At 42.5% G+C, this 26,708-nt stretch overlaps 1 protein-coding gene across 1 annotated transcript in view; it reads right to left on the bottom strand.

The window, feature by feature from the left end:
- Positions 1-26,708, bottom strand: part of kmt2bb (lysine (K)-specific methyltransferase 2Bb) — a 45,317-nt gene that overhangs the window by 4,556 nt on the left and 14,053 nt on the right. The window contains exons 13-33 of the mRNA XM_047359248.1: positions 26,444-26,590; positions 26,262-26,354; positions 26,064-26,181; positions 25,832-25,945; positions 23,910-24,094; positions 23,612-23,713; positions 19,004-19,114; positions 18,738-18,814; positions 18,397-18,617; positions 18,200-18,303; positions 17,970-18,107; positions 17,524-17,682; positions 17,319-17,436; positions 17,136-17,214; positions 16,109-16,269; positions 15,549-15,716; positions 12,504-15,465; positions 10,860-10,960; positions 10,578-10,715; positions 1,231-1,483; positions 702-809 (exon numbers count right to left, since the gene is read on the bottom strand). Coding sequence (XP_047215204.1) covers positions 702-809; positions 1,231-1,483; positions 10,578-10,715; positions 10,860-10,960; positions 12,504-15,465; positions 15,549-15,716; positions 16,109-16,269; positions 17,136-17,214; positions 17,319-17,436; positions 17,524-17,682; positions 17,970-18,107; positions 18,200-18,303; positions 18,397-18,617; positions 18,738-18,814; positions 19,004-19,114; positions 23,612-23,713; positions 23,910-24,094; positions 25,832-25,945; positions 26,064-26,181; positions 26,262-26,354; positions 26,444-26,590 — 5,657 coding nt within the window. The remainder of the gene's footprint in view (positions 1-701; positions 810-1,230; positions 1,484-10,577; positions 10,716-10,859; positions 10,961-12,503; positions 15,466-15,548; positions 15,717-16,108; positions 16,270-17,135; positions 17,215-17,318; positions 17,437-17,523; positions 17,683-17,969; positions 18,108-18,199; positions 18,304-18,396; positions 18,618-18,737; positions 18,815-19,003; positions 19,115-23,611; positions 23,714-23,909; positions 24,095-25,831; positions 25,946-26,063; positions 26,182-26,261; positions 26,355-26,443; positions 26,591-26,708) is intronic.

Below are 26,708 nucleotides of genomic sequence, written 5' to 3' on the forward strand. Positions count from 1 at the left end.
ATTTTCTCTTCATGGTTTCTGATAGGTGATTGGTAGGTCAAACACAAACACACAAAACAGATTTTTAAAATCTTATTCATTAGATGCAGGAAAACTACAAATTTACACCATTTTGGTAGTTAAATGGATTAACCATTAGTTTCAGCCTATAGCAGCAAAAGGGGAAACAGGCTAAAGGAAACACACACTGCAGTCAGACCTCAAAGAAAACTGGAAATGGGCATCAGCCTTGGAGAGAGATGCTTGTTGTCAAGATTACTGAAGCAAAACAACGGCGATGCAGCCCCAGAAGTCAAAGTTAACCATTTGTTTTAGTAATATTGCATAACTTGCTTTGAAAGTCCTGGTTAGCAACGGCATCATAATCAGACACACTGTACTTTTTTTTTTTTTTTTTAAGATTTTACTCTAACTTCAAAACTAGAACATCCATATCACATGCGCCAATATAAAATAAACATCTAAACTAAGATAGAATTATTTTTATCTACGACAACAAATGTGTTTTTCAGTGTAAGAACAGTCATACCGCTCAAACACTCAAACATGTCACAATCTAAACACTGTTTCACATCTAAATAGTTTCCTGAAGAGTTCTAGGAACTGTAAGCAGCAAGTCTGGGCAGTTGAAAACTATTTGATAAACACAAACCAAATTGTTAGGCTTCAACATCTGCTGGGAGTAAACATCTGGGTCTTACCTTGTGGACTTCAGAAGAACTTCATCTTCCTCATCATCATAAAGGCCGATGTCAGGAAGCTGTCTGTGCTGAGAGGCCAGGAAGTTGAAAATGTCAAATGTAGACTTCCTGTAGGAAGAAATAAATATTGTCTTTGTAGTCATGGTGAACTTCTGCTATGGAAGCCACATCCTTGTTTCATTCACACTCGTGTCTTTCCGCAGAATAATGCAACATCATTTGAAGAAAGAAAAACATTTGCGACATACTTTTACAGGGAGTCATGATGTTCGGCTGTCGGATTAATCAGTCATCAATGCTTTTGAGTCCAACTTTTTAAAAGTGTGGGAATTTGTGAGGAATCACTAATTTCTAGGGTTTGGGTAAGTCATGTTAGGCCAATAAGAGCAGAAACCAGCCTGCTTTGATTGCTCAAGGTGTGGATGTTAGCAAAGACGTTTCACATCAACTGACCATCTTTGAAAGTGTCAGTTTTAAAGACAAAAAAAGAAAGCAAGTAATGTTGGTTAAAAAATGTAAGCAGTCGTACCTAACATAAAGCTCAGAGCGGGCACAGCCGGTGGGATTCACTGGCAGGTCGTCTTCCTGGCTGAACTGTTTGAAGAAACGGAAAGTATGTCGCTGACAGCGGTGGGCTCCTTCAAGTTGCTCCAGCAAAAACACAATGGCATCGTGGATCAGTCCCAGCATGCGAGCGCCTGTGATTTTCTGAAACGCTAGAGGCCTGAGCCTCGCAATTGCTCGGGCTTCCTGCACACCATCAAGCACGGCTTTCCAGGCCACTAATGGGAAGCAATGAGATAAAAATAGCATGAGGTGAACATAAAAACCAAAGAATACCATATGAAGACAATCCACAGCACCTTGCACTCTTACTGGCACGCCTGGTAAAGATGTGTAAAAAAAGCCTGGCTCATCAAGTCTCCCCAACAGTTAATCTACATCAAAAATGATTGCTTAGGAGGTAAGCAGGGAAAAAGAAGCACTTTTCCACCAACATAAGCGTGAACATGCAGGAGTTTGCTAAAGGCTCCAGAGGCTTTTATAGTAAACATGTGCTTTGGTTAAATAAGACTTCAATTGAGTTTTAATGCAACAAACAATTCAGGTGAATAAAACAAAGAATGAATATAAGGAGAAGCCCCTCATGTCCATAGCATTCATATGTGTGGGAGGAGGTGTGATGCTGTGGGCCTAGCCTTGAAAATCTTTCTTAGAGCAAATCTTAGAAATACTAGAAGATTTGAATAAAAATCAACTGGACTCCTGAAAAACTGAAAACGGGTCACCTCTGGGTTATAAAGCAGAATAATGATCCAAAACAGAGAGAAATCAACACAAAACATGCAACACCAGACACACAATCAACCTGTGCTGTAAGCTGAAGAGAAGGTAAGACCCAGACGATCTATAGAGATTTGAACTGTGGACGGTGATTTCCGATGATTCGAAGGAAAATGAGAAACTAGAAAAATTTGCATTTCCTGCGAAAATGCAGTGTGAATGCTGTAAGCTTAATTTTTTAGCTGAAAGCTGGCAGAAAGAAGCTGAAATTGACTGCAGAACATCTGCTGAAATCTGATAAATTAGTAGAAATAGCAGAAACAGCAAAGAAAAACTGTCATCTGATCTGTTTGAGCAGGAAGACTATTAGCTATAAAACAGCTTAACAATGTAAAGTTACCTCAAAACTACTTGTTGAAAGAGTTGTTGAAATGCAAGAACTGACAAAAACGTTGGTTACGTACTGTAACCCCAGATTCTATGAGTATAGGCGCAGCCCTTTAAGGCTATCGCTAGTGGGTTTATCCCTTCGCAGCACTGAAGACTTTAGGCCACGCCCACCTGCTGTGTGAGCCCCACCCCGGTCCGTATAAATTACGGTGAGACCGGACAAACGGCTCCCAAATAGCTTTTTCTTCAGCCATTCAGGAACCAGTGAGGCCCAGAGCTTAAAGGGCTGCACCTATACTCATAGAATCTGGGGTTACAGTACGTAACCAACGTTCTATTTCGTATAGGCTTCGCCCTTTAAGGCTATCGCTAGTGGGTTAAAGGCGAAGCAGGATGTAGTCTATGCCTCACTGGGTCCATCCAGACCACAACTGAACATCTGCTTGCCTAATGACACCAAAAATCAGCCTTCTGAAAGCGTAATTACGCACTCCAAGCGTCTCCATGAGGGAACGTGGAGACAGATCAGCAACTGGATCATGCAGCAGAACAACCTAGTGTGCCACAGACAACACAACAGAGGAGAAAAACCTCTGTTCACACGGAGGCTTAATGAAATACAGCCGCAGTGACAATAACATCATAAGTCACGATCAGTGGCTGATAATAATATTACGGCACCCTGCGTCTGCATGCAGGAAGGGTGACGAAATAACAGTCATTCTGTCAGACCCCTGAGAACAGAATGAGTCATGGAGAAACCTGACACATCTCGCAGGTAGAAACGAATAAATGAGCATGGAGATGACCATGAGGCTGCTGTGCAGATGTCCTCCACTGTCATTCCTCCACGCAGAGCCGTGGAGGATGAAATCCCCCTGATTGAATGAGCTCTGAGATTCTCTGGAGGATCCAATCCAGAGGAAATATAAGCCTGTGAAATAGCCTCACACAGCCAATGTGAGAGGCGCTGGACAGATAGAGGACGTCCTGCAGAGTTTTCTCTGTAATGCACGAACAGACGCTGGGAGCGGCGCAGTGCAGCCGGGACAGAGGAGAGGAGAGGTGGCCTCCTCTTCAGAGTTATGAGGAGGAGGATAAAAACCATCCAGAGTTATCACTCTCGATCTGAACGAACTCGTGATGCTTTTAGGTGTACGGGTCCTTCTCAAAATATTAGCATATTGTGATGAAGTTCATTATTTTCCATAATGTCATGATGAAAATTTAACATTCATATATTTTAGATTCATTGCACACTAACTGAAATATTTCAGGTCTTTTATTGTCTTAATACAGATGATTTTGGCATACAGCTCATGAAAACCCAAAATTCCTATCTCACAAAATTAGCATATCATTAAAAGGGTCTCTAAACGAGCTATGAACCTAATCATCTGAATCAACGAGTTAACTCTAAACACCTGCAAAAGATTCCTGAGGCCTTTAAAACTCCCAGCCTGGTTCATCACTCAAAACCCCAATCATGGGTAAGACTGCCGACCTGACTGCTGTCCAGAAGGCCACTATTGACACCCTCAAGCAAGAAGGTAAGACACAGAAATAAATGTCTGAACAAATAGGCTGTTCCCAGAGTGCTGTATCAAGGCACCTCAGTGGGAAGTCTGTGGGAAGGAAAAAGTGTGGCAGAAAACGCTGCACAACGAGAAGAGGTGACCGGACCCTGAGGAAGATTGTGGAGAAGGGCCGATTCCAGACCTTGGGGGACCTGCGGAAGCAGTGGACTGAGTCTGGAGTAGAAACATCCAGAGCCACCGTGCACAGGCGTGTGCAGGAAATGGGCTACAGGTGCCGCATTCCCCAGACCTGGGCTACAGAGAAGCAGCACTGGACTGTTGCTCAGTGGTCCAAAGTACTTTTTTCGGATGAAAGCAAATTCTGCATGTCATTCGGAAATCAAGGTGCCAGAGTCTGGAGGAAGACTGGGGAGAAGGAAATGCCAAAATGCCAGAAGTCCAGTGTCAAGTACCCACAGTCAGTGATGGTCTGGGGTGCCGTGTCAGCTGCTGGTGTTGGTCCACTGTGTTTTATCAAGGGCAGGGTCAATGCAGCTAGCTATCAGGAGATTTTGGAGCACTTCATGCTTCCATCTGCTGAAAAGCTTTATGGAGATGAAGATTTCATTTTTCAGCACGACCTGGCACCTGCTCACAGTGCCAAAACCACTGGTAAATGGTTTACTGACCATGGTATCACTGTGCTCAATTGGCCTGCCAACTCTCCTGACCTGAACCCCATAGAGAATCTGTGGGATATTGTGAAGAGAACGTTGAGAGACTCAAGACCCAACACTCTGGATGAGCTAAAGGCCGCTATCAAAGCATCCTGGGCCTCCATAAGACCTCAGCAGTGCCACAGGCTGATTGCCTCCATGACACGCCGCATTGAAGCAGTCATTTCTGCAAAAGGATTCCCGACCAAGTATTGAGTGCATAACTGTACATGATTATTTGAAGGTTGACGTTTTTTGTATTAAACACACTTTTCTTTTATTGGTCGGATGAAATATGCTAATTTTGTGAGATAGGAATTTTGGGTTTTCATGAGTTGTATGCCAAAATCATCCGTATTAAGACAATAAAAGACCTGAAATATTTCAGTTAGTGTGCAATGAATCTAAAATATATGAATGTTAAATTTTCATCATTGCATTATGGAAAATAATGAACTTTATCACAATATGCTAATATTTTGAGAAGGACCTGTAAAAGCAGGGTTAGGACGCAGCACAGCTGAGCTGCCGTCGGCTTGTATCCTGAGACATGAAGAGAGCGCAGATAAATCGCTCACTCTCTTCGCAGATGTCAGAGCTAACAGCAGGGCTGTTTTAAAAGACAGAAGTTTTAGTGGAGCCTGATCTAAGGGCTCAAATGGGGCTTTAACCAGTGCGCGCAGGACGAGCGCTAAATCCCACTGAGGGACTAGAGGGCGTGACATGGGTCTGTGTCTACATACATCCCGCAGAAAACGCTTCATCAGCGGGTGGTTAAAAACCGTTCTGTCACCAAAACCCTCATGACAGGAGGAAATAGCTGCAGCATAAGTTTTAATGGTGCTGAAAGCTAAATTTCTGTTCATCAGCTGCTGGAGGAATGACAGCACGCACCCTATTGGACATGAAAAAGGCTCCACGTCTTTCTCTGCGCACCAGCGCTGAAAAGCTGCCCACTTTGATGCGTATGACGCTGTGGTAGAGGGGGCTCGTGCGCCCTGAATCGAGCGCACCACATCGTGCGGGAGACCCAGCCTTTCTAAGCGCTCCCGTTCAGCGGCCAGACCCAGAGACGTTGACCTAACTCTGGGACGCTCCTGATCGCTCCTCCCGCCTGGAGGAGTGCATCCTCTCTCCACGGCAGCTGCCACGGGCGACCTGACACCAGCTGCTGCAGGCTCGGAAACCATGGCGCGCTTTTGCGCTCGGGGGCTACGAGAATCACTGAGAGCTGTTCCTCTCGGATTCGATCCAGGAGCCGCGGGATCAGCGGCTCCTGGATCGTCTCTGAAGACGTCTCATATGAAGCAGACCCAGCGGAACAACCACGTGAGCCGCTGACATCATTCCCAGTAATCGCATAAGTACTCTACCGGAGCAGCATAGGATGCTCTCATGGAGTCATGCTTGAAAACTGTGAGATTGTGGGGCCTCTTAAACGGCCGTTTAAAAGGGGCCGTCTCATTAGGAGTGGGGGATGTGTGTGAGGAAAGCACAGCGAGATCGTACGATCTGGCTGAGCCAGAATAAAACGGAAACTTGCTCTTAGAGAAATGTATGTGTTTTATTTCAAAACAATCAGTAGTTTTACACACATCCCCCCCCACCAGTCACTTTTTAAATCTCCGCCGTGGCTCCTGCAGAGGGTTGGACCAGGCGCACGCCAACTGCCGACCTCTGCGCTGCTGCTGCGGCTGAGGAGACGGTGCAGTGGGTGGAGGAACTCGGGGAGCTGCGGCAGCGGCCGTGGAGCGTCTCTGCTGCTGCTGCTGATCACGGCGATCCCGCCAGCGGCCGGTGGTATGGGACGACCGGAAGCCAGAGCGATTAAGAGACCCATGTCTCCTGACCCGTTCAAGTTCCTCTTGAGAGGTCTGCATCTGGCCCAGCACGGACTGGAAATGAGGACCGAACAGCCCATCCGGACTGATCGGTCCCTCCAGTAACTCCCTCTTAAAATCCTCAGGGATGGAGGAGGAGAGCCGAAGCCACATCTGTCGCTGTAGCAAGGTCTGCCAGGCAGCGATGCAGGAGGAGCACACAGCCGACGCCGCACAGAGGTTGAGGATGGTGTCTGCGAGATTGCAGAATTCCTCCACATCCTCCGGAGGCAGCTCCATCTCCCGAGCCTTCTTGGAGATGGCGTAGGCCAGGAAGGCGGTGTTGTTGGTCGCCGGCACATTGGTGGGAGCGATCAATCTGGTCGTGATCTGATCACTGGGGGAGGGGCGCACAGGCTGTCGTCCGATGCGCTGGACCGACCTAACCCCAAAAACTGCCGACAGACTGGGCTCCAGAGCAGGAACTGGGGGAAACCCCTGATCCGTCAGGGACTCCACCCTCGTGATGGGTATGAAGGTGGAGACCGGTGCCTTTAGCTGAAGCGGCTCTGCCGCTGCTCCCGACACGTAAGCAGTTACCGCAGGAAAACGGGGCCAAGCCGGATCTCGGCGAGTTGAATGAGCTGGGGCAAATTTTCCCGCCAGGTCGTCAGTCGGGAGCTTGGCTAAAGGCGCGGGAACAGGGACACCTTTAGCCTCAGCTACTTTAGCGATGATGTCCGGCAGCGCGCTAACAAGTGCGCCCATCGCCGGAAAGGGGGTGGTCGCCGACATTGGGAGGCCCTGAGCCTGAACTGATTTTGTATCTGCCTCCGCGTCCTCCGTCCGGAGGAAGGGAGTGGAGATATCAGTCGCTGTCTCTGGGGCGGAATTGTCCGATTCCCGCCCAACACCAAAGATGTCCAATGCCTCATCGAGGGAGCATTGGTCCGCTACGGGGAATTCCCCTTCTAGCGGGAAGAAAATGGCTAGCCGCCGTTGCTTCTCTTCCAGAGGCAGACGCCTGCAGGAAGGGCAGGTGGACTGCGGGGTCAAGGCCAGGCTTGCACGATCAGGACCGAGGCAGCCCTCGCAGATGGCATGCAGGTCATAACTCATGATGTAGCCTGTGTTACAAGCCGGGCAGAGGCGGATAGTGCCGACGCTAGCCATGGTTCTTCCCAAATCAGTGCTCTTAAGCTGTCGCTGAAGAAAAATGGGAGTCGTTTGTCCGGTCTCACCGTAATTTATACGGACCGGGGTGGGGCCCACACAGCAGCTGGGCGTGGACTAAAGGCTGATATTCATTTAACCCATCTACTATGCAAAAAGCAATATATAAGCTAAAATGAGCTAAAATTCTAATGCTTACTACAGCGTATATTCAAAAGTCTATGAAATTGCCGTTTAAAACTATTCACTCTTCAGCATTCACACAATAATAATAGTAATAAACTAGAAAATTTCTGAAGAAATTTAGACGGGGCCTGCCTCTTGGCGCGTGCTTCTTGGACCAGAGCCAAATGTTGTGGGGCTGAGGTGCAGAACCAAAGCAACAGAACGGTGTGCATCATGATTGAGGGTAGAAGGTTAAGATGTCTATCTAGACCTGTTCTTGTTTCACCAGTAATCACGCATCCTTGCATTGCTCTGGAAGTCGCCAATAAATAAAGAGTCCAGTTTAGAGATGTGTAGTAATAGGTGCCACCAGGCAATGGCATGGGAGTCAAGCCACTCACTGTTCTCCCTTCATTACTGTGGCAGGCCCCAACTAAGGAATATTGAGACTTTTATTTTGTAAATATCAGTGAGTTTATTTTGAAAGGATAAAGTACATCCATTTCCATCACAGAGTCCCAGCAATAGTGTTAAAATCCAATGCTGCAATTATTGCTGTGTGAAATATGAAGGCGTTTATTTTGCAGGGTATGTCTAGGTGTTGTTTTGAAAGTCCAGCATGGTTGTCCTTTCAGGTCTGGTGTACTTCCACTAGATATAAAGAACCTGTTTACTATTCTAAAATCATTGTGTATGCTATTATCAGCTTAAAAAAAATCAATACAAACTATGGAAGCTGAGGCTTTTATTTTGAAAGTTCCAGTAAGCCTTATTTCAAAGGACTAGCATAGTCCCATTTCCAACTTTGTGTGAACTCCAACAGTAGTGTAATGCCCAGTCCTGCAATGATATATAGTTTAAAACGTAAAGGCTATTATTTTGTAGAGCATGTTTTGTCTTATTTTGAAAGTCCAGCGTGGTTAGTTCTGTTAGTTGTTCTAAAATCATTGTCTATGCTATTATCAGCTTAAAAAATCATTAGTAACTATGGACGGTTGAGGCTTTTATTTTGAAAATTTCAGTAAGCCTTATTTTAAAGGGCTGATCTGGTCCTATTTCAAACACTGGATGAGCTCCAACATTGGTGTGAAGCCCAGTGCTGCAATTTTCTATAGTTTAAAATGTAAAGGCTTTTATTTTGTAGAGCATGTTTTGTCTTTTTTTGAAAATCTAGCAGGTTTGTCCTTTCAAGTCTGGGTTATTTCCATTAGTCATATAGAACCTGCTTGCTTGTCTGAAATCATTGTGTATGCTATTATCAGTTTAAAAAATCATTTGTAAATGTGGAAGGTTGATGTTCAGTGTGAAAAAAAGGCTTTTATTTTGTAGAGTATGTGTAGGTCTTATTTTGAAAGTCTAGTTTGGTTGTCAGCTATGACTGACTTATTGTGATCACTCATAGGTCACTTCTGGCCTGAGCTCAGCCTCAGAGCCACTCTCTGTCAGAGGTTACTTAAGTTCACTGGCAGCTGTGTTCTGTTGCTATGGTAATTAATGAGCGCCCAACAGCTGCTGTTTCTCACTCAGCAGCACCTCACTTTGTGTCTCATCATGGCCTGGCTTTATAACATGGCGGCACATGCTCCCGAACTACTGCCCATAACTCGGAAACCATAGGGGCTATCAACGTCATTCTTGGACCGTTTTTCTCAGAACGGACAAGAGAATGAGAATATTAACACATTTTTGTTAAAAATATAATAATAAAGGCACAACACTAGGTGAAAAAAAGGGAAAAATGGAGAAAAACACAAAAATGCCTGAACATGCTCTTGAACAACGTCTAATACCTCAGAAACTATAAATGCTATCAATTTGATCCATGCACTGTATTAATCAACAGGCCCTGGTGAACAATCATGGAGCTTCTCAATTTTCTACAAAAATCTGTCTGGGAGGTGTGACCCTGTGAAAAAGCGGATAATTTTGACCATTTTTAACCTGAGTGAAGGTGAATTTTTCAATGTCAAACAAACCTACTTCACGAGGAAACAATACAAAGTATCTAAATTATTTTTGGACCGTAGGTATCAGCAGGGATCGGTGAACAATCCTGGAGATTTTCATGTGTCTACATAAATCCGTGTAGGAGATGTGACAGTGTAGAAAAGTGGATAATTTGGAAATTTGTTAATTTCAAACGATTTTGAGAAGGACAGATTTGGTACTCCTAAACAAACCTTTTTTATGACAAAACGATAAAAGGTATCAAACAAATTCCTTCATGGTGAGCGCCAGCAAGGTCTGAAGATTAATTGGTGCAAAGCTCATGTCTCTAACTTGAACGGTTTAGGAGCGGCGGCGATTCGAAAACATGAGTTTAAGGATTTTTTGCTCTGATTTTTTCTGAAATTCCTATAGGTTTTCTATTCAAGGTGTGTTGACTTTGCGTTGCTCCCGGACGTGTTGCGTGAAATCCGTTAGTCCTACATTAATGAGGGTGACATTTTCTGAATCGCGAAAGAGCATCCTACAGTTTGATACCTAATTTGTGCCAGTAGAGTGAAAATTGAGCAAGTGAGGAGAGTTTGTTCGTTCTTTCTCAGGTTATTCAACAACCTAGAGCATACACTCTACCAACTGACGAATTCCGCCATAGGATTACATTATAAAATCAAAAACGTCAAAAATCTTGCCTAAAATTTGAATCGCAATTGTAGAAGAACCGTAATAGATATCAAAAAGCTGAATCATCTGAAGGTAGCTTAATGTCTTGTGAACATTTTAAAAGTTGAATGGCTGAAATAGCACAAAGTATGAAGGAGGAGATAGGTGCCAAAAAAAGTGTTAGATATACATTCACACAATTACCCTCAACGCTGTCGGCCTCCACACTGAAACCATCATCGCTGGTAATCTCAAATCGCAGATGTGGCTGATCTTTGTTCGTTGGACATCCTTCATCGTCATCAGATGGTGTCGGCTCATCATCGGATGTGAAAGCAGAACCTGAAACCCACATTCCACGCAGCTCATTTTTCACTGGGCAGCGTTAAGTGTTACTGCTGCTATTTTAGAAAACGTTTCAAGTGCACTTAGGTGTGAGTTCCACGAACGACACCGTCATACAAATAGGAGAAAAAGCACAAGTACCTGAGTATTTCTTCCAGTCTGCCAGGTTCATGTGACCCACCACTTCCCTTGCATGCTGTCTTCCTGGTTCACCCTGAGACAAGTAGCTCCAAGGCTCAGATCTGGGCGATAAAGTACAAAAATCTTTTCAAACAAACTCAGTACACTTACTGCATAAAGACTGTTTTTATTGTCCATTATTAATTACCGTTACTAAATACTAAGCGTGAACTTTAAAAATGTGCATCTAAATCAATTTTTTATGCAAGCTTTAGCTCAACCTGAAGAGCTCAGTGACCAGTTAGTTATAAAAAGCTTGGATTTGGAAAATTAAAAATGTAGTTTGACCCATTACCAGCATAGTAACTACATTGGTTACTGTACTGTACTCTCCTTCATGTGCAGAGGAAGTAAAGTGGGGATATTTCAGTCAGACAGCTGTTAAAGGCAGCTGTGTTTTCAGCTGTGTAACTGCACAACTGAGGGTCTGAAAACAATGTCGTCCTCTCTCCCTACCAGAGGAAACATAAGTTGTTATCCGCTTCCTGCTGCACCAGCGGGAGTAACAATAAAGTGGAACGTTGAAGTCTTCAGGGTGGCCCTGTTCGCCTATTTTAATCGGTACCAGCATTGTAGCTGAGGTGCTTGCTTATACTTGACAGGAGAACCAACATAATACCAGGGGTTTTGCCTGACAAGCTTCTATTGTACAGCCTTCAAAATAAAGGCCTTAAACATACACTTCTAGAAGAAATGAAGAGACCACCGCAAAAGTTATTTTTTTCCCAAAATCAGCATTTCTGCTTCAATTCCAGTGTCTGCTAAATTTAAATACAATCGTCTTACATAATGAGCTACGGAAAAGGTGATCACTTTGACCCAACAGCAATGTAAGCGAATGGTGGAGAGCCAAGACACATACTAAAAAAGTTATCTTCCTCTCAATATTGATTTCTAAACTAAATTTAAAACAATTAACAAACTGCCATTTCTGCAAATCGATGTTTAAAATTGGAAGTACTTATTAAATGTTAACTGTACTTGAATTAAGTCGGCCAAATTCCACAAACAATAGCTAACATTAGGCCCATAAATATTCAACCCCCTGGCAGATTTAGATTTAAAATTATTTTCATTCAACAATAACATTTGTTTTGATGATAGGAAATGAGACGGGCAGCTCTCAAAAAATTTAAGAAAATAGAACAAAAAAATATAAAATCTTTTTTTTTTACATTTGTAAAACAATGGCAGTCAAAAAAATGATTATTTCCTTCTCAATGAGCAATGGAAAACTTATTGCCACTGCAGCAGTTAAGCCCGTTTTTATAATTGCTGAACAGCTTTTTGCGTCTTTTGCTGGTATCTTGATGCCTCTAAGGCAATGAGGTTGCAACGCCTCCTTGCCATCACCCTAATCTTTAGCTCCCTTCACAGATTCTCTATCAGAGCCGAAGTTGGGATTCCAAAACGTTAATGTTACTTTCAGTTAGAAAAAGCATGTTGGTAAAATAAGCAGGGGTGTGAATAGTTTTGAGCTTAACTATGTTTTTATGCAGGTTAATTGTATTAAAACTATGATTTTATCACAAAAAAGGAGATAGCATGAAACAGTAAAAATGTTTTAAAAGCTATAATTCAAGGCTTCAGTTCATTAAAACTTACCCTGAGCTATCAGAATCACTAAGATGCTCATTTTTCAACTCATCCAGATTTAGGACCCCCTTCACTGTTGGGGTTTTGATGCGAACTCCAGAGGCCCTGCTGGACAGGCTTGGAAAAGCTGCCTTCTGGGGATCCTCCTCCTCACTGATGCCCTCTGGTGGTAGAAAGTCGACTTTACACTTCTTTGTGACAATGCGGTCCGAGAGGGAAGACACTCTCTTCATGCGGACGTGGGAGCGAGGGCGAGGTGCTGGAGGTGGCGGCGGAGGGGGTGGTGGTGAAGGAGAGCGTGGTGACACCGGGGATTCAGGTTCAATTAGAAGGCCGGGTGGTAAAACCAGTGAGGAAGGACTCATTGTCCGGAGCCCGCTCCACTTGGGGGTGTAGTTACTTGCCATTGCTTGATTGATGATTGCCTGGGCACTCTCAGCGGGACTCATCGGGTGGCTTTCAGTGGATAAGGCAGGCTGTACTGCAGCCTTGGAGGACTTGGATCTTCTGGACGAACTGGACTCCTTCTTCTTCTTTGGTTTTTCCGGCTCAGGGACTGCTTCATCTTTTGGAGTTTTCATGTTTTTTCTCGACTTTTTCGAATTTGATGAGGCCACAGCACCGTTGCTGTTGTGGGTGAGCAGCTGTGTAACTGTGGCTGGGTTCTGAGCAGCAGGTGTGGAGGAAGCAGGAACTGCCACCACATTGGCACCGGGTAGTGGGGCTGTCATGTTCCCAGCTGCGGCAAGCGTGGCTGAAAGCGCGTTGCTCTGCAAAAGGCTTGCAATCTGGGTGACACAGTTATAGGACGGGGAATTAGGAGTGGGAAGCTGGAAGGTGTTGCTCTCAGGGTTTTTTACAAAGATCTGCCCGAGGCGGTTCACCAGCAGCACATGAGGTGTGGGATCAACATTCGGACCGCCTACCTCCTTCACTGTGAGGATGGCATGGCCGGGTAAAGCCTGGGGCGTCACCTGCTGGTGAGGTTCAATGGCAGGCCTGGGAGTGGAGAAGTTGATGGAGATCGTGTGACTGGATGTGGCTTCCTTCTGCACAGAAGAGGAGCTGTAACCGTTTAGGACCACAGGAGCGGAGGTGCTCTGCAGCTGCATCGGAGTGGCTGAACACTGTGTCAACAGCCCGGGAAGAGTCGATCCAGAAGCAGTGGAAGAAACGGTGGTGACCGGACTGAAAGGCAGTGTTTGAGCGGTGAACAGAGCTGCACAAGTTTTAGCTGGGGAAACAGTCCCGAAAATAGCTGGTAATGCTGGATCATTCTGAGGGTCATTTAGTTGCGTCTGGGAAATATCTTCTACAGGAGTGAGGGTTGTAAGTTTAGTGGACAAAGGCTCGATGCACGGGAAGCTAGATGATTCTTGAGCTGCTGTCACTGGCTGAAGTGTAATACTGGTCAGAGGAGCATGACTGAAACCAGGTAAACAAGGATACACCTCGAGAGAATCTACGAGACACTGCGAGGGATTTTGTACATCTGTAGACAAGAAAGGGGAGGGCTGGATGAGGCCCAACATGGAGGTCTGGTTATTATCAACTGAATCAATCAGATTTGATGCTATATGGTTCATCAAAACAGCAGAGCCCTCAACTGAAGAGACAAAGTTGGGACCATCAGACTCTGAGTTCAGGGCTTTACAGGTTTCAGACTCTTGGTTTTCAGTTCCTTGTAAAACAGGAAGTAGTTCAGTGAAACTTGGGCTACCGTCACATCTCTCAAGAACAAGAGGCGCTTCAGAGGCAAAGCCTAAACTGGAACCGAATAACAACTCCTCTGAATAGGCTGTCTCAGGCACCTTGGTGAGTAAGTTAGGAAGAGACTCAACATTTGGAGTAGGAAGTATAGATTCCTGGTCTAATAAAGGAGTGTTGGTGGCATCACAGGGTATTGGTTGACATAGGGCGGCGGGACTGTCAGTCGTACTTTTTCTTGCAACTTGAGCTTCTGTTTGCATATGATCAAATGACAGATTAGCTAATCTTGTGCGGTTTGTGATTTCAGCAGAACTTGTATTAATGTCTTTTCTTTGTATCTGATTTTTACCACGTCCATCAACTTTCTGCGCATCATCGGTAGCTGCTACGCTTGCGTCACTCTCAGTACCGTCATCAATCCCATCCAGCTGAGCCAAGGGCCGGGTTGAAGAAGTGGAAGGAGACTTGGATCGCTCTATGGGTACCGAGCAGCTGACTACAGTTCGTGAGAAGTTTAAATAGTGCTCCATATCATCATCCGAGGAGGTGCTTCCCAAGTCTTCCTTTGCTGAGGCTGCAGAACTTGGAAGATTTGCAATAAGGGTTTTCTTCTTATGTACTTCTTTGGGTCTTCCCCAAAACTGCTCAACATCATCACCTTCCACCACTATCTGCCCCCCGCAGTTCATAGCCACCCCTTCATTCAGAAGTGTTTCTTCGATCTCCAGCTCTGTCCGCATCTCCTCGCCCAGACTCATGCCGGAATCTCTGTGAAAGGAACCATAGGGAAACTGGTCGTCGTGCTTGTCTATGTCTCCATGGGGCGAAGTGCCATTTGCTGGCGAGATGTCTTCAGGTTCCGGCGAAGCTAAAAAGTTGTGCGGCACATCAACTGAGTCTGAGCCACTCAGATCAAACGAAAGGCGGTTTCTTGGCAACTGCTGCATGGAGGCTGTGCTGTCCTGCCAGTGAGATTGAGGGAAGAACGATGTGGTGCGGCCAGAGGAAGCGGTTCTACCTCCAACTGAGCGGGATGAATTCATCAGGTTGTCTGAAACACCAAGCGGAAACAGAGGGGAGGTGGGATGAGGAGGTTTGCCGGCACGGAGGGTAACGGGTCCAGATAGAGGAGCAACCGGAGGAGGTGACATGCGACTCCGTAGGCCTGGGTTCTGGGAGTGTGGGCTGTGGCGACGAGCTCTTCGGGTCTCTTCCAGATCACTTATGGTCAAGATGTGGTGGGGTTTTGTCTGGATTACACCTACAGAAACAAGAAAGCATTGGTCTTCTGTGTAACACAGTTTACACACATTTCCACATGATCTTTAAAAAAAATGTACACACCTGGGCACGGCAGAGGACGGGACAAACCTCCAGCTGGTCTCCTATAAAGTGGATGATTGGGAATTTTTGGCTTTGTACTGTGATCAGACTTTGTAGGAAGACCTGGAACAAGGGATTCCTCTGCAGTGTGATGGGGCTCTGTTTCCTCAGCCTCATGGACTGCAGATACTAAAAATTCATAACAAACATGTGAGACAACATTAGCATCTCCTATGCTTTTATTATTTGCACAGCTTTCCACATTCTTGTTATTTATACTCAAATATACTAGCAGTTTGTGCATTTTTAAAATGATCTTACTTGTACATTTCCTAGAACAGAGTACTTCTAGCATCTGCATACTTTCTTCTTACGTTGTACATTTGATCTTACTGTACAGTCTTATTTTCTTCATTGCTATCTTTATGTGTATATGCATGCTCCCATTTCCCTGTCACTTTTCTGCTTATAAAACTGAATTCCCTGCCGACAACTTATATTTATATTCCTTTTCATTCCATCTTCATCTGTCAAGGTATATTAACCCCTGAGAAGTACTTTTTCAGCTCTAAATCACACACCAGGTAGCTGACGTGGGCTGTGAGCAATAGTGTGATTGTCTCCCTGGTCCGGCATTTCTTCAACAGGCTTCTCTGGGATGACGGGCCGGACCTCCTGAATTTTACACGTGTATCTGCACCGTTGCAGTGGGTTCAGTGTACTCCAGTACCACCGGGAACACCTGGAAAATACACAGAAGTGTTCTAGTTCAAGTTATTGTCCTACTTTAACAAAACTAACTAATTAAACTAATGAATTAAATTTAGCTCATCTAAAGGTTGGTTTAAATGGAAACTATTATTTAGAATATTTTTTGAATGGAAAAAGTTAGTTTTTGATCGATTACAAATAGTAATACATTTTAAGCGTATATTTTGGTGAATTTTGATGGCTTATTATGCCTTATAGCTAATTAAAAACCCCAAATTCAGTTTTTTTTTTTAATGTCACACAAGAAAAATAAACATTAGTCATTAAAGCAGTTGTTGCTACTAATGGCAGTGAAGGCAGGTACCAAGATCTGCTGGAAAATGAAATCAGCTGCTCCATAAAGCTCATCAGGGGAAGGAAGCACAAAGTGCTCTAAAATGACATTTGTTTCACAACTCTCTGGAGGATGTAGCCATCCCTGTTGCTTATTCACTTTTCCCTAGCCACATAAAGTTTTGTTATTTATCCTCCTTGCCGAGGGAGTCAGTGAATGTCTGCTGGACAACCATTAAAGTCAGTAGTCATCCTTATGATTGGGCGCATCACTTCTCTATTAAAACTCCCCTTTTCCTGTGTTTTGTTCAAATGTTCTACGGCTGAATCACAGATTTTCACCAACTAGTGTGCTATAATCATCAAAATTAGCAGCAATACAAGCTTGGAATATATTATTCTTTGTGTGTTTCACCTTTTAAACTGAATTACCGAAATAAATTAACTTTTAGATGATTTTTTAATGAATAACAAATTACATAGATTTATTCATTTATTTATTTTAATGTACATATTTTTGATTTCCTTCTATGATTGGAGTTCAAAAGACAAAATGCAACTTACTGAAAACCGACAGGAAACAGTTTGCCTTTGCTTGCTGAAAGTTCAGACAGCATTCCCAACTTGTCAATTTGGAGAGAACCTATGAAGAAACAATAAGAACACCAATAATTAGGCGAAATTAGCACAAAACAGTCAACAACAGAAGGAAAGCAACAAGTATCGGATAAAAAGAAAATGATGTACCGATCATCACATTGATCAGTTCTGGTTCCAGTCCGGTCAGGAACTTTCTGCGAAGACTGATCCCTTCAAAATCCACATACACTCTGCGGTTTACTTCAAACTCTTGAGCAGTGATCATCTGTGCAACAAAGGAAAGCAATTTTCACTCCACAGGTTGAAATGGTTGTGGCATCTAGTGGGAAATAAAGAGAAGGCCAGAACTTACCCTGCCACTGATGAGATGTCGGTGCTTGTGGCAATAGACCTTTTTATCATCCTGGAACACACACTGCCGTGAGCGTGCACACATGAAATGGTAGTTGCTTTGACAAGATGTCAGACAGCAGCCCACGGTGGCACCCGTCTGATTACAGCGCTCACATCGCTGATAACATCAGAAAAGACCAGAAGGAGAAACAAAGGATAAAGCTGGGTCAGAAGCAGCAATAAGTTAAAGTTTCACATATCTGAGCTTGTTAGAGCCATATTGTCACAGAAATGGACTGTAATGACACCCATTGCAGCAGAGATGACAAAAACCCCTAGAGGCTGAGCCCCTGTGCTTTTAGCTGCTGCTTAGCGCAAGTAAAGTACCTCTCCACAAAGGAAATAAACTTAGATTTCTACTTATATGCTCAAGTAGATTTAGCTATGGAGAATCGATTTACTGACCATCAGTCGCCCCCTTGTCACAGCGCTGTGTACATGCAGCAGAGAGCCATTATCTTCTTCAAAGACTTCAGCAGACCACAAACAGCAGTTGACGTGTGCCCACTCGTTCTGGCCGAGGTACAGCAGTCTGCCAGCCTCCTATAGAGTTGCAAAGACAGCACATTAAGTCACACGTTAACACTGCTAGAGCAGCTATAAGAAACAATGACCCGGTTCCATGCATTTCCTACGTTAGGTTTGAGGTCTCCATATTTTTGGCACAAGGAGCACTGCCTTTCGTCCTCTTTAGACCACCCAGTGTCCAAATCAGCTTTTGAAAGCCTGCCTCTTTTCCCTATAAAAAAAAAAGATCACAGTAACCACTTTAAGTCACAAACACAAAAAACCCCCCCAAAAAACACACATTTAAATCCAACAACAGGATCACCTTTGAGTTTGGCTATTCGGCTATTTTTAAAGTGGTTTCGGCTTATTGAATCCCCCGACATTGGAGAAGCTGCTTCCTCCTCCTTTATGTCCATGATGTGTTGTCCATTGTCATCCTGAAGGAGGCCCAGTGGGGGCCTGGGCAACAGCTCCTTCCTCTCCTGCCACTGGGCGTAAACATGCTCCGTTGTGGGAGGATGAACAGCAGTTGACAGCAACCCTCTAAACAAAGACCACCAACATTTCAAATTTGAACTTGTAGCATAGATGGGGACGGATTTATTGTGATGAACATAATGAAATATGAGAAGACTGATAATATAAAAGATAATCACTACTCACGCTGGCAAGTTTTTGGTAGAAAGGTTCCACAACTTTGGGTCTTGGCTGTTAAACCAGTTAAATACCTCTTCAAGGAGCTAAAAAGAAATAAAATCAAACCAATTATAAATGTAAGGATCAACTTAATATTAAATCTATTTTTCAATACAATTTTCACACAACAGCACAACAATACAGCCCTCTTTGCATTAAATGAAAAACAAATCCGCCTGCGGGTATGAATATAGGAAACTGAAGAGAACTCTACCGCGTTTGGCATGCAGTACCTTTAGGTAGTAGGAGCGTGCCAGGGCAGTGGGTCTTTGCTCCTCTGGGAGATGATCTTCTTGTTCGAGCCTTTTTCGGATCACCTGAACCACGTCTTCATGGAACATTTTCTAATTCGAACAACAACACGGGTGTTCATTTAGCCACAGGTCTTACAATGAATATTTGAAGACAAAACAATGACCTTCAGTTTCATTGTCTGTCTGTTCCACAAATCATGAAACAACATGATCCCTCTCTGGATGCTGAAAAGAATATTTCACTGATCATTTGGCATCTGAACCGAACTAAACCAGGTTTATTTCAAAATCTGTAACTGGAAACAACAGGAAACAACTCTCCAATTATATTAACCTATGCCTTCTTCCCTCCCTGTTGGATGGAGTAAGGGGGAGTCAGGAGCTCAGTTATGGTTGAGGTGTAAACACACCCTCAATTTCTGCTACCTGTATGACCCCTTCTCTTTTCCAATGGTTATAATCAGTCTGACAGAGGGAGGTACCCCGAAACCTTGTGGTTTTTAGTATAACAATGGCCACCAGTGGGCTCTACATGGACACACTTTATCAGTGTATTATTTTACTTAGTACCCCTACACATAGCCCATTCTTAAAATGGCCAAACTCTAACACTCAGTAGTTTAATCTAACCTCCCCAACAACCCTACACCATTCCTAACCCTTTGTGAAGAGCCTTGAGACGACATGTTATATAAATAAAACGGAATTAAATTGAATTCGTAGACACATCTGGACTAGATTATCATGCACTGAATGAAAACAAAGAACAGTTTTATTTGGCATAGAAACCAGACCCATCTAAAGGACCACCAGTCTAGTTTAAAACAGAAACAGCAGTTAATCATTCAGAGACCCACACAACACACCGTTATGTTTGGTGCCTTTTGTTTAGCTGAGCACCATCAGTGTTTCTCTGTGAATTTACGCTGTTTGATACTGCTGGCTGATATAATCCTCCGGATCAGATAAAACTCGCCGTTGCACTCGAGCTCAAGACTGGAGTAAACTTTTGGATATTGCGTTAGTTATGCAGCATCATGCAAGATGGTGGGTTCCTGTGGTTTCAAGCTCGAGTATCCAGATGAACTCAGGATCAGCTGATTCACCAAATTAGCCGATAACTGATTACAGCGTACGTCTGCTTAGCCTGTTAGCTACTGCCACCCTGAGGATGTACTTACTTTCCAGTAAGCTGCAATGGTAAACCAACAAAACCTTTACAGATTCTCCCTTAGAAAAATCTAACTTTAACTTGATCTACAAAATAAAATGTGCTTTATGGAGGAAGAAGCAAAATGGTATTGGTTTGCAAATGATCTGGCTTGATGATTCATTAAATTCTGATTATATTCATCTGGCTGAGTGGTTGTTTGCGTTGCACAGCGCTGTCACGTTAATGATAGCGTACGCTGCTGATATGTGGATACCAAGTGGGGTTATAAGCTATGAAGGAAAACAGCGATGGGGCAAAAAAAACTTTAAACTTAACTGAAAAGAAAACACAGTGCAGTGTGTGTACTGCAAAACTGAATTGTCATTCCCTAACAGTGCATCCTCAAAGCTGCAACAGCAGGAAAACATCCCCTGCAGCAGCAGTAATGTGTAATTAATCTTCTTGTCGGTTTTTATGCAAAAAAAAAAAAAAGAGTCCACTTATTTACACTACAGAGGTTCTATTTTATCTGGATATTTTCTTATTGATGTTGAAAAAGTCTTTTTAATTTTCATACTGTTGCACATGAATTAAGTAGACATATTGAACTTTACCTGAGTTTTATTTTGAAATTGAAATAAATTGTTTCGAATTAAATTATGACAGTGTTTTTCATGTTTGGAAAAAAGCATCATATCCCTTGAATGTCTGCTGTGTTTGATACAAACTGGAAAAATCGTGCAAACCAGTTAGAATATGGGTCGAAATGCTTTTTGCCCAAAGTATAGTTTTTTTCTTTAAGAGTTATGCTTTTATTTAGGGAAACCATAATGAAGTAGTGATTTTAATAGTGTGAATTTATTCTTTATTATTCCGTCTTCTTCTGGTTGCTTCCGTACACTTTTTGATTCACTTCTCCTTCTGCATACTTTGTGCTATTTTAACCGGTCAAATTTCACAATATTCAGCCCTTTCAGGACAATCCGGCAATGACCTTTGGTATTTATACCTTTTATACTTTTTAAAATATTCAGCTTTTTATGAATTTTTTGCTCCCATTGGAATGAATGGAAAACGGCAAACATTCTGCTAAAACTTCACTGTTTTTGCCATTTAACTACGTCTGCATACTTTCAGCTAGAAACCCCATTCAACTTTTAAAATGCTTTCACAACCCTCTGCTATTATTGTTTCATTCAACTTTTTGATATCTTTTACAGTTTTTCTACAATTTTGATTCAAACTTTATTACATTTTTTTTCAGATTTTCAGTTTCATAATGTAATCCTATGATGGAATGTTCGTGTCGCTAGAGTGTGTGCTCTAGGTTTTTGATTAACCTGAGAAAGAACGAACAAACTCTGCTCACTTGCTTAATTTTCACTCTACCTATACAAATTATGTATCAAAACGTAGGTTGCTCTTTCGCGATTAAGAAAATGTCGCCCTCATTGATGTGGGACAAACAGTTTTCCAGCAACACGCCCCAAAGTAATGCACAGTCAACACCCTGAGTGGGAAATCTATAGGAATTTCAGAAAAAATCAGAGCAAAAAAATCCTTAAATTCACGTTTTCGAATCGCCGCCTCTCGTAAACCGTTTGAGATAGAGACATGAGCCTTCTGGAGATTTATCTTCAGACCTTGCTGGCGCTCTCAGTGAAAGACTTTTTTTGATACCTTTTATTGTTTTGTCATAAAAAAGGTTTGTTTAGGAGTACCAAATCTGTCCTTCCCAAAATCACTTAAAATTGTAAAGTTTGAAAATTATCCACTTTTCTACACTGTCATATCTCCTACACGGATTTATGTAGACACATGAAAATCTCCAGGATTGTTCACCGATCCCGGCTGATACCTAAGGTCCAAAAAGTATTTGGATACCTTTTATCGTTTTCTCGTGAAGTATATTTGTTTGAGAGTGAAAAATTCACCTTCATTGGGTTAAAAATGGTCAAAATAATCCACTTTTTCACAGGGTCACACCTCTCAGACAGATTTTTGTAGAAACCTGAGAAGCTCCATGATTGTTCAGCAAAGCCTGTTGATTCATACAGTGTATGAATCAAATCGATAGCCCTTATAGTTTCCGAGTTATTAGACGTTGTTCGATAGCATGTTCGGGCATTTTTGTGTTTTTCTCCATTTTTCCCTTTATTTTCACCTATTGTTGTGCCTTTATTATAATATTTTCAACAAAAATGTATTAATATTCTCGTTCCCCTGTCCGTTCTGAGAAAAACGGTCCAAGAATGACGTTGATAGCCCTTACGGTTTCCGAGTTATGGTCAGTAGTTCGGGAGCATGTGCCACCATGTGATAAAGCCAGGCCATGATGAGCTTTCAGCATTCACACTGCATTTTTGGAGGAAATGCAAATTTTTCTACTTTTAATTGAAAAAAAGACAACGTGATATTTTTGTCCTATCTCCCCCATTCTGTGTCAAACCTATCAACCTTTGAACATCTGAACGCAGTTTATCGTCACCAAACTAGAAGTACTCCCAAACTCCTTCAGCCTTTGAAACCCTAAAGAAGCTTTTTAACTCAGTTAATGTCACTGAAGCAAATGCTTTATTCACCATTATTGACTTATAATATCAATGCATAAACATGAAGAGTCTGTGTCACTGTTTATTCAACAAAACCAAGCCAAAAAGCTGAAGAAATGTGAGAAACTAAGTCTTCCAAACCTTCTTTTATAGGATCTGAGAGGGAGATCAGCCACGGACCGCCTAGAAAATTCACACAAACTGAAGACTGCAAACTTATGCAGAAAAACAGAAGTTCTGCTAGTTTTTCTGGAGCGATAATGTGCTACAGTGCTTGTAACAATATGACCTTCTGAATCACAATGAGGTCACTGAGGACTTGCAAAAATAATACCACCATCTCAGACTTGATAGACCTTACTTAGTATGCACAAAGCTTAAGTTGCACACACAAGTAGAAGATGTCCAGAAGGGCTGCCAAGAGATAACTTTGCAGCCCTTCTCCAAGAAGGTACTAACAGCACAGAGGTGGTTTGCAAAAAAACCCATAAGACTTTTAGAGAAAAAGCCTCTGAAATGAAGCACTGTTGTGGGAGGTCATATAGAGGAAGTTATCAGAGCTTGTGGTGGTTCTGTAATTATTACATACACGACATTTTTTCCACATGTTCTGCAGTTCTGCAAACACATGAAGACAATGTGATAAGTCATATGTTGTTTTTTCTAAAAAGGTCATGTTTACTAAGATGGATCTGATTAGACCCAGATGAGCTTGGAGGAAGAGAAAAACCTTTGCCTTAGAAAGAATTAGAAGTGTGATTTACTTTTAAATTCCTGCTGAGATTCCAGTTAGCATCCTTACAGTTCTCAAGAATTGGTCTATTATTAAAAGTTTAACAAATGACCTTAGTGTTGAGATAAAAAAACGAGTGCTGCACTTACTAGCGTGGTGTACAGGCCTTTGTCAAACTTTTTGCCAACAGCTCGGAGGTCACAGGCTGGCTGGTTCTCAACTCCACTGTCAGGGTCAACCAACTTTTCACACTGAAACAGAAAACAGTGTGTATGTGCAACCAACTCATTTCTAAGTTTCAGTGGCATTTCTGTTCTCAGAAACAACCCCTTTCTGAGAACAGAAACACCGACTAGCACAATTTAAATGTATTTAAAGCTATTTTAAGTGCAGGTAAAAAGCCCAAATGTCTTATTTTTCACATGGTGCATGGATTTAGTCTATTACCTGTGAGCATGTAACAAGGTGCTGGGTGAGGGTGGAAGAGAGTAGGCAAGCCAACACCTTCTCCACGCCTGCTCTGAGCTCAATGTACAAAAGCTCCCTCCAGGCGCTGGGTTGGGTGACACTGCATGGCCGACAGGAATACACCACGCTTTCTGGCAAGCTGGACAGGATCTCATACAGCTCATCTGAAAGAGTGTAACAGCAAATCAGGGTAAAGTTGAAACTTTATGCATCTGTTTCAGTCCACCTAAACTGACAGGCTAAGCTGCCAAAAGCCCCATAACAACTCTGGAGAAGATCCTCAGCTCAGAAAAATCTGTCAACACGAAATATCCATGCACTTCACAAATCCAGCCTTTAGGGGAGAGTGGCAAGAAGAAAGCCAACAGGATCCCCCTCTCAATAATGACTTCCAGTTGCTTCCATCCTGCAGTCACGATTTTCTTCATAATCTTTTAAAATGAGCCAATATTTTTTTTTATATGTTTTATGTATGTATAGCAAGTCGTTACATCAGGAACTGTGTTTCTTTTATCCCTACTGGGCAGCACAATAATTGCCACCTTGAGGATAATAAATATGATGATGATGATGATGAAGATGAAGGTGCGCTGGTTTGATAAGGCCAAAATTGTAGAAAACCCATAAGACGCTGCGAATGACTTGAGACAGGGGCGACGGTTCACCTTCCAGCAGGACACCTGTCACCATGCAGCAGAGCTACAATGGAATAGTTCAGATCAAATCATCATTCATGTTTGAGAATGGCCTAGTCAAAGCCCAGACCAAATTTTCCAATCCATTTGAGAGCGTGCACCAATACTCAAAAATGGATGTTCACAGATAGTAGTTAACTGATTTCAAGCAATTCTAACAGAAACATATGGGCCAAACATGGTACTCTCTAGATGTGCAAAGCTGGTGGAGAAACAGCCCAGAAGAACTGATGCTGTGATTGCAGCAATACTGCAAAATACTGACTCTGAATAAATACTGTCAAAATAAGGTGAGATCTTTCCATGTAATCCATGCAACATTTAGAAACTGCTCACAGTTAACTCCATAAAAGTTACAATAAATATCCTTATATCCTTATGTGTAATCCATGCAATAATTAATACAACACAGTTGAAGCAGTGGAGAGTGAAACAAGCATGTTCTCATATTCTGGAGCTGAGAGACTGGAGAGGCCTGTGTGGAACCACATTTTATCGATTTTATCTTTTGCAGAAGTATAAACAAGTATATCCAAAGAAATGATGTATGATGATTTTACATTCTTTCACATGTATTAAATAAAATTAGTAGTCTTTGATTAACAAGTTAAAAGATGTATGATTGAAATGTGGTTAAGAACTGAGAATTAGAGTAAAAAACATTAAGGTTTGACATTCTCAATCAGTTATATATGAAAGAAATATAACATTAATCATTTGTGAAGCATGAATAAAAAGAATGAAGTGATGGTTTTGTAACTGTGTTTTAAAGTAAATGCTGAAAGCTGAGAATGGAATGTGTAATACTGTGTAAAGTTTAAAACTGAGCAGATTAGGGAAAGAACTGGAGGATGACTAGGAGTGACGAGAGCCAGCTGCATGCTGACAGCGAACCTTTTGAAGGGAGGATTCGACTACAGACCAGCTGTGTGGCTATTACCGACAAGCAGTACTATTCAAGTACTGTATTTTAAATTTTAAGTTGTTAAAAAAAAAAAAAAAAAGATCTGAAAACTGAGCATCATTTTCCATCCGATCAAACACTACTCCTATGTTGATTATTCACATATAATCCCAGTAAAACACAGTGATGTGTTTGAGGGTGTAACATGACAAAATATGAAATAGTTCAAAGGAAATAGATAATTGTGTATGGCACTGCATATGGAAATGAGTGAGCACGTGATGCCATCCAATACTAATCACCTGTTAAATCCTCACACTTGGCATGCACCCAGTGGTTACATGAGCCGCATTGCATCATCTGACTATCATAGTCATTGTCTTCATAACACTTGTAGCAGATTGGACAGTAATTACCTGAAAGAAAAAAAAAGAAATACAAATGTACCACAACAGGAATAATAAAACTGAATACAAATATAAACATTTTTTAAAAATGAAGCGATGAACTGGTAGAGCTGAAATATGCCTTCACCCTGGTCAAAGAGGCTTGAACAGTCTGGACAAAGGCCTTTGTCGTGGTTCCAGTCAGTATCCCAGGTCTTCCCAGGCGTCACGCCACAGCTTTTGCACCGAATGCATGTCGTACAAACCTGCAGAAAAATATATTAGCTGGAGAATAAACCATAATACAAAAATCAACATCCATGACAACGCTTCGTAGGAAACTCACCCAGGCTTTCCTTTTCTTGTTTTGCTTTGGAAAGTTCGGTCCCAAGCAGGAAGCATGATAACAATTCTGGCATCGTTCACACTCCAGTAAAGGCTGAGAAAAGCAATGTGGGGAAAAAATGTGAAGCTAATCTTGCTTAAATGTTCAGCAGCTAAAACAAGCCTTTTTTAGTTACTCGGTACCTTGGAGAGCTTGTTTTTCCCACCACACACATGGCAGAACTTGCAGCGTCGGCAGCACCAATTTTCTTTATTGTCCTCTGAGGGCCGATCGGCGGGGTCAAGGCAAAACTGGTGGAAGGGTTCACAGCATACTTGGCAGTACAACATCTGTGTAAAAAAATTAATTTAAAAAAGGTTCTTTAATACTGTTAGCATAAGAACATGAAACAGAACAGTTACAGGTGTTTTAATGTACACAGAAGTTAACAGTTTCCCCTTTGCAAAT

Source organism: Girardinichthys multiradiatus, chromosome 3, assembly GCF_021462225.1.
Source record: "Girardinichthys multiradiatus isolate DD_20200921_A chromosome 3, DD_fGirMul_XY1, whole genome shotgun sequence".
In the NCBI taxonomy this organism is placed as follows: domain Eukaryota; kingdom Metazoa; phylum Chordata; class Actinopteri; order Cyprinodontiformes; family Goodeidae; genus Girardinichthys; species Girardinichthys multiradiatus.